Genomic DNA, 12,788 nt, shown 5'->3' with positions numbered 1-12,788 from the left:
TGGTGTGTTGAAGTCTCCCACTATTATTGTGTGGGAGTCTAAGTCTCTTTGTAAGTCTTTAAGAACTTGCCTTATGTATCTGGGTGCTCCTGTATTAGGTGCATATATATTTAGGATCGTTAGCTCTTCTTGCTGCATTGATCCTTTTACCATTATGTAATGTCCTTCTTTGTCTCTTTTGATCTTTGTTGCTTTAAAGTCTATTTTATCAGAGATGAGAATTGCAACTCCTGCTTTTTTTTGCTCTCCATTTGCTTGGTAAATCTTCCTCCATCCCTTTATTTTGAGCCTTTGTGTATCCTTGCATGCGAGATGGGTTTCCTGGATACAGCACACTGATGGGTTTTGGCTTTTTATCCAATTTGCCAGTCTGTGTCTTTTGATTGGGGCATTTAGTCCGTTTACATTTAGGGTTAATATTGTTATGTGTGAATTCGATCCTGTCATTTTGGTGCTAGGTGGCTGTTTTGCCCTTTGGGTGATGCAGATTCTTCATTGTGTTGATGCTCTTTACCTTTTCGTGTGTTTTTGGAGTGGCTGGTACTGGTTGTTCTTTTCTATGTGTAGTGCCTCCTTCAGGAGCTCTTGTAGAGCTGGTCTGGTGGTGATGAACTCTCTGAGTTCTTGCTTGTTCACAAAGGATTTTATTTTTCCTTCACTTATGAAGCTTAGTTTGGCTGGATACGAAATTCTGGGTTGAAAGTTCTTTTCCTTAAGGATGTTGAATATCGGCCCCCACTCTCTTCTGGCCTGTAGGGTTTCTGCTGAGAGATCTGCAGTGAGTCTGATGGGCTTCCCTTTGTGGGTAACCCGACCTTTCTCTCTGGCTGCCCTTAGTATTTTCTCCTTCATTTCAACCCTGGTGAATCTGATGATTATGTGTCTTGGGGTTGCTCTTCTAGAGGAGTATCTTTGTGGTGTTCTCTGTATTTCCTGGACTTGAATCTCGGCCTGCCTTGTTAGGTTGGGGAAGTTTTCCTGGATAATATCCTGAAGAGTATTTTCCAGCTTGGATGCATTCTCTTCGTCACATTCAGGTACACCTATCAAACGTAGATTAGGTCTTTTCACATAGTCCCATATTTCTTGTTGACTTTGTTCATTCCTTTTTACCCTGTTTTCTCTAATCTTGCCTTCTCGTTTTATTTCATTGAGTTGATCTTCGACCTCTGATATCCTTTCTTCTGCTTGGTCAATTAGGCTGTTGAAACTTGTGCATGCTTCACGAAGTTCTCGTGTTGTGTTTTTCAGCTCCATCAATTCGCTCATATTCCTCTCTAAGTTGTCCATTCTTGTTAGCATTTCGTCAAGTCTTTTTTCAAGGTTCTTAGTTTCTTTGCATTGGGTTAGAACATGTTCTTTTAGCTCACGGAAGTTTCTTATTATCCACTTTCTGAAAGCTGATTCTGTCATTTCATCACACTCATTCTCCGTCCAGTCTTGTTCCCTTGCTGGTGGGGAGTTGTGATCCCTTGTAGGAGGAGAAGTGTTCTGGTTTTGGGTGTTTTCATCCTTTTTGCGCTGGTTTCTTCCCATCTTTGTGGATTTTTCCACCTGCTGACTTTGTAGTTGTTGTCTTTCTGATTTTGGTAATTTTAAGTCTGCTGTGGCAGAACTCATAAACCCCCTGCTCTTCCCCCGAGGTGTTCTGTCCCAGGGAGTTACTGTTTTCTGATGTTCCCCTGTGCGGTTGCTGTTTTCCCTGCCCACAAGGTGGCAGCCTAGTCACACTCAGGTTGCAGAGGCTTCGCTAAGCTGCTGTGGGCTCCACCCAGCTTCCGTGTGAACTTCTGGGTGTAGTTAGAACTGCTTCCGCTATGTTGGCCCGCCCCTGTAGTGACGGAGTCTCTGTAGTGGCGGATTGCCTTGGTACAGAACAGCAGGGTGCCTATGGAGAACGCCCCTCCTCCACAGAGCTGGACCGTCCCGGTTTCAGTTGTGTTTCAGGTCTTCTTGCTGGGTAAGAGGGGACACCGTCTCATCCGATCTGCCTCTGGAGCCGCTGCGTTGGCTAAAGCCGCGGCTCTGAGATTCGTGGCGCTGGCCTGGCTCCCCGTTTCAGCTCCCCTTGCTGGCTTATAGGGGACTCAGACTCTCTCACTTTATACAGTGAGCCGTTGCCTCAGGGTGCCGGCCCAGCGGCTGCGCCGTTCAAGCCAGCGGCGCCAGCGGCGCTGGCGACCCGTGTGGCTTCTCTGCGTGTGAATCTCCTGTTCTGTGGGCAGTAAAAATCAGTCTGGAAATACGGCGTCCACTCACCCTCTGTGCTTTCTCTCGGAGCTGCATTCCCGAGTTCCTCCTAAGCGGCCATCTTGGATCTCCAATCACTTTTTTTTTTTAAAGAGCTGAAAATACACACACACACACACACACACACACACACACACGCGCACGCACGCAAGCATACCTATACCAGACAAGGTAATAGTAGAAAGAGAAGATAATAGTAATCTACAAGCCAATATAATTTTCAAATATATCCTTCAATGAACTAGTGTCTAAAGACTATGAACAAAGAAAAATAATACCGTCTTTTAAGACCATCATTGCACAAATTCACATTAAGTCCCTATACTCACGAAGTTTAGAGTTTAAAGAATCTCTATAACTATCTTTCAGACAACTCTGTAGCATAAAAACAAAATACCACCTGGCCAGGCGAGGTGGCTCATGCCTGTAATCCCGACACTTTGGGAGGCCGAGGAAGGTGGATCACCAGAGGTCAGGAGTTCGAGACCAGCCTGGTCAACATGGTGAGATTCCGATCTCTATTTTTAAATTAAAAAAAAAAAAAAAAAAAACTTTTAAAAAATGATTTTGTACAATGTAAAGCTTAACTCAGATTGAGGTAGCTGGTAATTCCTCAATAACTACTTGGTCAAGGCTGACAATTCATGTAATTCAAAAGCAAAATCATAAGAATTTTAGCCTGATAGATAATTTCCTCCAGGATCTAAATTATGTGATTTATCCAAAAAGGAGTAAAAAGACTAACTGGCATATTCCAACCTTAATCTATTTGATTAGTTCTGAAATAGCAGAACTTCTATGGAAAACATGAACTCAAATAAGCTGTTTTTAGATATGTAGTGCAAAAATGTAAGGAAATGAAGAAATCAGGGCATACTATAATAAACCACATCTTGCTCCTCAAGGCTTGGTATACTTCGTTAGATTTTGGAACAATATTTTATAGTTTTCAGTTACATGCCTACAAACATCTTTCTCTTGTAATTACCAGCACCTATAGTGGATTTCAGATACAGAAAACAAAAACTAGAGTACAGAAATATATATATCAATTTTCCTTTAACCCCTGCAGAAAAAGAAAAAATATTTATGACTTTTTCTTCAAATCAATTCAAAAGAAGAGGTAAAACCTCTAAAATTGTAAACATTTATTTATCTTTAGGCCACTCTCCTTTTCCCATTTGCAAACAGGCACTTTTCCTTATAATAGTATTGACAGTGGGAGAAACCACAAAATTATTGTGGTCTGACCACAAAAATTATTTCTATACTATACATTTGCAGACTCTTACACATTTATTGAAAAGCATAACTATTTGCTAATGAGGAAGACAGATTTATCTGTTAATATGGTTAGCTAGTGAGGAGGTCCATCAAACACCCTGGTTTGTCTTTCAGTTCCTCTTTTGAATAGTTCCCTTCTGCCCATTTTAATAAGCAGGTGGCATATTTGCAGATTTGTGAATTTCTCTACATGCTGACATGAAGAATATAAAAATAATGAAAATATGCACATTTTATAAACTGTGAATATTCACTATGAAAATGGGAAGATCCAGAATTGGGAAATTTGTCTATAAATGGTAAAGAAAGCTCACATCATATGAATATAAATTACTCTGAAAACAAAAAATTTAAGGCTAATCTAATAAGTTCTTAAATTTAATTTTTCAAAAGGGCTGGGTGTGGTGGCTCATGCCTGTAATCTCAGCAATTTGGGAGGCCAAGGCAGGCAGAACACTTAAGGTCAGGAATTTGAGACCAGCCTGGCCAACATAGTGAAACCCCTTCTCTACTAGAAATACAAAAATTAGCCCGGTGTGGTGACACATGCCTGTGATCCTAGCTACTCAGGAAGCTGAGGCAGGAGAATCACTTGAACTTAAATCTAGGAGGCAGAGGTTGTAGGGAGCTAAGATTTGCCACCTCATTCCAACCTGGGCAAGAGAGCAAGACTCTGATTTAAAATTTTTTTTTTTTTTAAAAGGCCATCCTGAGATTATTTTGCAAATCTCACTGATGTCCTTCCTTTTCTTGATTATTTTGAAGATCCTCCCAAAATAAGCCTTAGAATTCCTACTTACATTGTTTTGCGTGTGCACATTAATTTGACATTAACTAACAGTACTTCAAACATAGCAGAGCCTCAAAAATATTTGTTACATAAGTTAGAACACCAGTAAACCATAAAACCAACCATGTACCAAATTAGTTATTATCAGTAATTATTCATTCCTTTTAGAGAGTTTATCTACTTTTAATATCTCTATGTAAATATGTAGAAATAAAGTTCTTCCACTTGCTACGTAACCTTGGCTACATGCAATATATAACTACATATAATATATTGTCTAAGTCTATACTGTCATTGAGACTTTTGTTTTCTTCAACTGCAAAATAGGGATAATAATGCCCTACCTTCCTCCAGAGTTGTGAGGATTAAATGCAGTAACAGAAGTGAAAACATTCTGGATACCATAAAGACAATTTCTATATTTCCAATACCCCATATCTCTGAAGATTGGCTAGATAAGAAACTTAAACATTCCGACAATTTTGGGAGGCCAAGGTGGGAAGATTGCCAGAGTCAGGAATTTATGTCAACATAGTGAGACCCTGTCTCAATTTAAAAATAAAAATATTGGCCGGGCACGGTGACTCATGCCTGTAATCCCAGCACTTTGGGAGGCTGAGGCAGGAGAATCGTTTGAACCTGGGAGGTGGAAGTTGCTGTGAGCCGAGAAGATGCCATTGCACTCCAGCCTGGGCAAAAAGAGTGAGACTCCGCCTCAAAATAAATAAATAAATAAATAAATAAAATGAGCAAAGGATCTGAATAGACATTTCTCCATAGATGGTATTCAAATGACCAGTAATTACATGAAAAGATGTTCAACATCATTAGTCATCAGAGAAATGTAAATGAAAACCACAGTGAGACACCACTTACCCACACCCACTAGCATGGCTAAAACTAAGAAGTCAGACAATAACAAGCGATAGTTAGGATGTGAAAAAATTACAACCTTTCTGTCAGGGGCATTTGAACCAGAGCAACTCCATCTTGAGTGAGGGCTGGGAAAATGAGGCTGGGACTTGCTAGGCTGCATTCCCGGAAAGGTATTCCTAGCTTCTAGATGTTTACGATTAAGGGAACAGATTGATAATGTTTACGAAACAGACTCAGACTTGCAAGTGTCCTAATATCGCTATATCTTGAGAACAAAGGCATTCCTAATTTTGCTTTAAAGATAATAATATTGATCCTTGCAAAATGTAGTAATTAAGAAAATTAATCCTATATCACAAACCACTGTAGCAAAGCACATCTCTCTCCCCATGATCTTTTTAAATCCTAAACATACAAGCATTGTACCTAGGATGGATGTGTTCCTCCTCTTACTTTTGGGAACACCCTACTGTCTATGGAGTAACTGTTCTTTCACCACTTGACTTTTTTTTGTTGCTGAGACAGAGTCTCACTCTGTGGCCCAAGCAATTCTTGTGTCATAGCCTCCCAAGCAGCTGGGACTCTTGCACCACCATGCCTGGCTAATTTTTGTATTTTTTGTAGACATGGTGTTTCGCCATGTTGCCCAGGCTGGTCTTGAACTCCTGGCCCTCAAGTGATCCACCTGCCTGGGCCTCCCACCTGCCTTGGCCTCCCAAAGTGCTAGGATTACAGGAGTGAGCCATCATGCCTGGCTACCTCTTTACTTTCTAAAAAACTTGTTTTTGTTTTGCACTTCAGACTCTCCCTGAATTCCCTCTTGCGTGAGATCCAAGAACCCTCTCTTAGGGTCTGGATCAGAACGAACCTTGAAAACATTATGCTAATTAAATCCCTAAGTCTGCAAAGCCAAAGCCAAGGTTCTGAACAAGGTTTTCCCTAAATTTCAACCCCTCCATAAGATATAACCTGAAGTCTCCATTTAAAAAATAGAGACAGTAGCAAATTATAGTAGATATTAGAGTTAAAAGTACTAATGGGATACCTAATAGAAATGTTCAGGTAGGCAGGTGGAGTTCCAGAGAGAGGTTTCCTGACTCAAGAACCTATTAGCTGAGGCTATGGAAGAGAATGAGACAAATGGAAAGCACGTAGCATAAGAAAAGACATTGGACTATCACACTAGCCTTCAAAGAAAAGTATTAACCACTGGAACTGAGAAAGGAATAGTCAAATGAGTAAAAGGGAAACCAAGAGAAAGTAGCGTCAAAAAACGTTAAGATAGCCTGGGTGTAGTGGCTCATGCCTGTAATCCCAGCATTTTGGGAAGCCGAGGCGGGCAGATCGCCTGAGATCAGGCATTCAAGACCAGCCTGGCCAACACGGCGACATCCTGTCTCTACATTTAAAAAAAAAAAATTTTTTTTAAATTAGCTGGACATGATGGCGCATGCCTGTAGTCTCAGCTACTTGGGAGGCTGAGGCAGGAGAATCACTTGAACCTGGCAGACAGAGGTTGCAGTGAGATGAGATCGCGCCACTGTACTCCAGCCCAGGTGACAGAAACTCTGTCTCAAAAAAAGAAAAAAAAGAGCTTAAAATAATACTTTTTTTTTTTTGAGATGGAGTCTCGCTCTCTCACCCGGGCTGGAGTGCAGTGGTGCAATCTTGGCTCATTGCAAACTCTGCCTCCTGGGTTCAAGCGATTCTCCTGCCTCAGCCTCCCAAGTAGCTGGGATTTAGGCGCCCACCACTATGCCCAGCTAACATATTTGTAATTTTAGTAGAGATGGGGTTTCACCATGTTGTCCAGGCTGGTCTTGAACTCCTGACCGCAGGTGATCCACCCACCTTGGCCTCCCAAAGTGCTGGGATTACAGACATGAGTCACCATGCCCGGCCAAAATTAAAATAATTCTAACAGCATATACTTACATAGAGTAGTAAGTTGGACTAAGATACCAAAAACACCTTTCACTTATATTCTTTGGTGAGGACAGGGCCAACTGCCATAAATAAGTTGGGCAATAAATGAGAAAGAAATGGAGACAGTGAGTATAAACTGCTTTCAAGAAGGAAAGATTAGTTTAGTTTTTGTTATTGTTGTTGTTTTGTTTTTAAACTATAGGGACTGAAGGCCAGGCACCGTGGCTCACACCTGTAATCCTAGCACTTTGGGAGGCAGAGGCAGGTAGATCACCGGAGGTCAGGAGTTCAAGACTAGCCTGGTGAACATGATGAAACCTTGCCTCTACTGAAAATACAAAAATTGGGCCGGGCACGGTGGCTCACGCCTGTAATTCCAGCACCGTGGGAGGCTGAGGCGGGCAGATCACAGAGTCAAGAGATTGAGACCATCCTAGTCAACATGGTGAAACCCCATCTCTACTAAAAATACAAAAACTAGCCTTGTGTGGTGGCACGTGCCTGTAGTCCCAGCTACTTGGGAGGCTGGGGCAGGAGAATCGCTTGAATCTGGGAGGCAGAGATTGCAGTGAGCTGAGGTAGTGCCACTGCACTCCAGCCTGGCGACGGAGCAAGACTCCATCTAAAAAAAAAACACAAAAAACAAAAGAAACAAAAATTAACCAGGCATGGTGGTGAGCACCTGTAATCTCAGCAACTCAGGAGGCTGAGGCAGGGGTAACGCTTGAACCCAGTGGGGTAGAGGTTTCAGTTGAGCCAAGATCATATCACTTCACACTAGCCTGGGTGAAAGAGCAAGTCCCAGTCAACTAATCAATCAGTCAATCAATCAATCAAGTCTAGTGACTGAGTCTCAAGGGAAAAAACCAGGAAGAGGAAGCAATACAGGACAATAGGGAAAACTGCTTATGACCTAGAGGACAACGAGAGAAATTAGACTGAGAGCCACATTGAAAGATTAGCCTTGGACAAGCCACATTAAAATAAAAAGATATGCTGGGATGTAAATGCAGTCATCGTGCCTTATTTATCTTCATTATTTAAGAAAAGTTCCACATAACTGAACTGTCCAGACACTTCAGCATTTTTTTTTTAATTTAAGGGATTTTATTTAAACTGTTCACCACTGTATCATACAGTTCTCTGCCTCTTAAACAGAGAGTTCTTTCCTGGACAACTTAAGGTTATTACGACCATGATTATTGTACTAGGAAGTAATGTACCTGAGTCTACATGTCAATTTTTCAAATCTTCCTTGGATGCCCTACATTGTCAGTTGCCATTTCCTCTGTTACATTTCCCCTAAAAACCTTTCTCATTTGTGTTTTCAACAGATTCTAGTATGAAAATCATACGCTCAAGCCTGTAATCCCAACACTTTGGGAGGCTGAGATGGGAGAATTGCTTGAGTCCAGGAGTTCAAAACCAGCCTGAGCAATATAGTGAGACCTCATATCTCTACAAAAAGTTTTAAAAAATAAAAAATTATATAACCATTATATAAGGCCCTAAAGGCCAGGTGTGGTGGCTCATGCCCCAATTCCAACACTGTGGGAAGCCAAGGTGGGCAGAGATCCCTTGAGGCCAGGAATTCAAAATCAGCCTGACCAACATGGTGAAATCTCATCTCTACTAAAAACACAAAAATTAGCCAGGCTTGGTGGCAAGTGCCTAAAATCCCGGCTATTTAGGAGGCTGAGGCATGAGAATTGCTTGAACCTAGGAGGTGGAGGTTGCAGTGAGCCAAGATCTGACCACTGCACTACAGCCTAGGCAACAGAGACTCCGTCTCAAAATAATAATAGTAATAATAATAATAATGCCCCAAGTAAGGGATTAAGGAATAATGGGGGTCCAGATATAAGTATATTAGTGAAGTGCATGGCTTTATGACAACTCTCCCCAGTGCTAAGAAGTCTATTTCACTTTTCAATTTAATCGAGGCTGGGTTTCAGAGCTTGAGTATCAGAAGACTGACCACTGATTACTAGGAATTCCTTTATCTTGCTTTCTTAGGTACTATCAAAATATATCTCTCAAGTAATCGATAATCTTACATAATCAGTCTAAAGCCACACACACACAAAACATCATGCTGATTCCAAAAGTGAGCTTAGACATCTCACAGAAACTGAATATATTTTCTTATCCTATAGTCATTTACCAATAAAAAGTTAATATCTTCTGGCCAGGCACAGTGGCTCAGGCCTGTAATCCCAACACTTTGGGAAGCAGAGAAGGGCTGATCACTTGAGGTCAGGAGTTAGAGACCAGCCTGGCCAACATGGTGAAACCCTGTCGCTACTAAAAATACAAAATTAGCCAGGTATAGTGGCACATGCCTGTAATCCCAGCTACTCAGGAGGCTGAGACACAAGAATGGCTTGAATCTGGGAGGTGGAAGTTACAGTGAGCCGAGATCCTGCCACCACACTAAAGCCTGGGTGACAGAGCCAGACTCTGTCTCAAAAAAAGTTATAATCTTCTACATTTCACTTCTGTATGTTAATACAGTCATGCATATTTCATACATATGAATATTATTCATGATAAATGTATATCCCTCACAAAAATCTTGGCTTTAACCCCTTCCAAGTTTCACACAAATTACACAAGCACAAATAAGCACAAGGGCTAAAAGGACTACAGTTAGGCACACAGGCGTAAATCAAAACTTAAGAATTCATCCCTTTAGTTCCAATAGGATGGGATGTGCTGGTTTATTTCATTCATTCTTAAGGTTCTGTATAGTTCTTTCTCCCTACACTTTATGTATTAAAAAAACAAAAACAAAACTTGTTGCCTCTCCAGGACTGTCTTCCTGTTCCTTAAGTTGTTTATTCATGTTAGTGAAAAATTAACAAACGTAGAATTTCTCATCAAGACAGAGCACTGAAGTGGCCTGAGCAAAGCAAACTGAAACATCTCCAGGCTCAGGTTTAGTTTATCAGAGGCATTAGGAGCTCTACCTTTGTCCTTGTATTCAAATTATCTATATACATGACCCTGTCCAAGTCACAAATACCCTCAGGGCAAGAATCTTTTCTGATTGAGTTACTCCAATCTCTGGGTAAGTAAGTTTTGAGCACCAGAATTTGCTAGCCTCTCCTCTCGAGAAAGCTGAGTTAAACAGTTCCTGCCTTCGCAATCCATCAGAGAAGGCTGGCTTGTAAATAAATTGCAACACAGGCAAAAGCAGAAGTGAGTACAGAATTAAATCAGAGGAAGCATTGACTCTCTGGTTGTAGAGGAAGTTTGGGGATACATTTCTGTATTCCTCAAAAGGCCCTCAATAAATACCTGTTGAATGAACAAATGAATCTTTTAGGTGAGGTCCCAGATCCAAACCAGATGTATCAGTTGCTTCTGGAAGCCAATGAAAAAACTTTATCTTTCAACAATTGCGGGATGCAGCCTCCGGCATATTCACCCCTATCTCCACCTCAGGAAATAATTTTGGAGAAAGGACCTACCTGTACTGCCAGCCTTTTGCACTGCCACCACGGCTGCTGCTGCTGCTACTGCTGCTGCTGCTGATTCCACCTCCACAGCTGCTGTTCTTGTTATTCGGGGTCACCGCTGTGGCCAGGCCCTCCAGTTTTCCTTCGCTCTCCGAGACTTTCATTGTGGACACTGGTTCACCCCCCTGCATCTTAACGCCAAAGTCCACTTGCCCTTCTTGAGCGAGAAGGAACAATTCTGTTGTCTCGTAGGTGACTTTTTTTTTTTTTTTAAAGATTTGATCTGATTATGATCCCGGTTGCTAAATCAGACGGCGGCTGGAGTGGGACTGTCAAATGGTCCAGAAAAGGAAGATACACATTTCCACTGAAGTTAAACTTTTAAGAGGGCAGGGGAAGCGACAAGGACAGATATCCTTCAGATATGGATTTCTCCTTTCCGGCAAAAGCAAGGAGGAAAAATCATCCGGCGAGAGGACTTAGGTGACATACTCGAAAGAGAAGGAGCGCGGGGAGGTCGCAGATTCTGTAGCCAACACGGCTGGGAAAAGGACGAAGCGCCACGGACAGGGGACCCGCGGCCTAACCTCGGGGCTGACCCGCCGCGCTCCCTCTTCTCCTCCGGCCGGTCCTCAGGCAGTGGGTCCCATCAAGCCCGCACGGCGGTTCCCGCCGCAGCCCCCAAGATACAGCCTGGGCCGAAGCACGCAGCCCAGGAGGAGGGTCGGTGAAGGAGGCCTCCGGGGGCGGGACGCCGGCTCCCGGGGCCGCCTCTCCCAGGGCCAGAGGCGAGCCACTCGGGGCAAGTTCCTCCTATGCCCCTGGCCCGGGGCTCTCGACCGGGTTTCCGGGAGCCGGTGAGTCTCTCGCGCTCACTCCAGATCCAAGCGTGAATGCCACGGCCGCGGTCGCCGCCCCACCCACAGCCCCACAGTGGGTCAGCCACCCTCTTGCTCCTTCCCCGCCTTCCCTTCCGGAGTAGCGTGAGCTCACTTCCCTAACTGCCGAAGCGCCTGGCGCCATCTTGGGTCAGGGCATCTGGTCCCTGAAGGGGGCGGAGCCTCCGGGAGCTGGTAACTGGGCGACTGGCTGACGGGCGAGGAAGGGCTAGGGAGGGGGCCACAGGGGAACGAGGAACCCTGACGGTGAAGGAGGAAGAGACAAAGGAGCCAGCGGACATATAGAGAGTTCCTTTCTGGTGTGTGACTGCCGGCCTTCCTAACCACGTCCTCGCCTTCCATTTGAGGGCCCGTTTCAAGCATTTTAGGAAGAAAGCTCAACAAAGATAAGAAAGTACGAGAACGAAGCAAACATCTGTACGTTTTAGTCATTTGGGGATAGACGGGGGGAGCGGAGGGCAAGCATGACATTGGAGTAAAACGAATCAATATTATAAATGAAAAAGAAGCTGTCATGGAAATTAGAGATCTCAGAACAGACCTAGGTACCCTTCCATACCCCAGACAAACCTTGTTTAGGCCTTGGTTTTGCATTTATAAAACAAGACTGCGTGTCTAGATTTCTAAAGTCTCTCCTAATTGTTAATTCTAGTTTCCAATAACATGACTTGAGGCCAGGCGCTGTGGCTCACGCCTGTAATCCCATCACTTTGGGAAGCCGAGGTGAGTGGATCATTTTAGGTCAGGAGTTCCAGAGCAGCCTGGCCAACATATGGAAACCCCATCTCAACTAAAAACACAAAAATTAACCGGGCATAGTGGTGTGTGCCTGTAATTCTAGCTACGTGAGAGGCTGAGACAGGAGACTCACTTGAGCCTGGGAGGCAGAGGTTGCAGTGAGCCAAGACAGTGCCACTGTACTCCAGCCTTGGCAACAAAGTGAGACTCAATCAGGAAGAAAGGGAGGGGGGAAGGGGGGGAAAGGGGGAGGGAGGGAGGAAAGAAGGAAGGAAGGAAACTACCATACAATCCAGGAATCCCACTTCTGAGTATCTATCCAAAGGGAAAAAAGTTAGCATATCAAAGGGGTACCTGCACTCACCAAAGGAAGAAAGGAAAGAAAGAAGGAAAGGAAGGAAGGAAACGAGGAAACTTCTATACAATCCACCAATCCCACTTCTGAGTATCTATCCAAAGGGAAAGAAATCAGCATATTAGAGGGATACCTGCACTCACGTGTTTACTGCAGCACTATCCACAATAGCGAAAATATGGAACCAGCCTGTGTCCATCAACAGATGA

General features: G+C 43.4%; 1 protein-coding gene across 1 annotated transcript in view; it reads right to left on the bottom strand.

Annotated features, from left to right (window-relative positions):
* The window catches only part of OSBPL11 (oxysterol binding protein like 11), an 88,262-nt gene extending 76,727 nt beyond the window's left edge, over positions 1-11,535 (bottom strand). The window contains exon 1 of the mRNA XM_064362120.1: positions 10,600-11,535. Coding sequence (XP_064218190.1) covers positions 10,600-10,778 — 179 coding nt within the window. The 5' untranslated portion in view covers positions 10,779-11,535. The remainder of the gene's footprint in view (positions 1-10,599) is intronic.
* Between the last annotated feature and the right edge of the window lie 1,253 nt (positions 11,536-12,788).

This window comes from Aotus nancymaae, unplaced genomic scaffold (assembly GCF_030222135.1).
Source record: "Aotus nancymaae isolate 86718 unplaced genomic scaffold, 86718_ANA_hifiasm-v0.15.2.pri h1tg000046l, whole genome shotgun sequence".
Lineage (NCBI taxonomy): Eukaryota > Metazoa > Chordata > Mammalia > Primates > Aotidae > Aotus > Aotus nancymaae.
The sequence above is the reverse complement of the archived record's forward strand: the minus strand, read 5'-3'. Positions and strand labels throughout refer to the sequence as shown.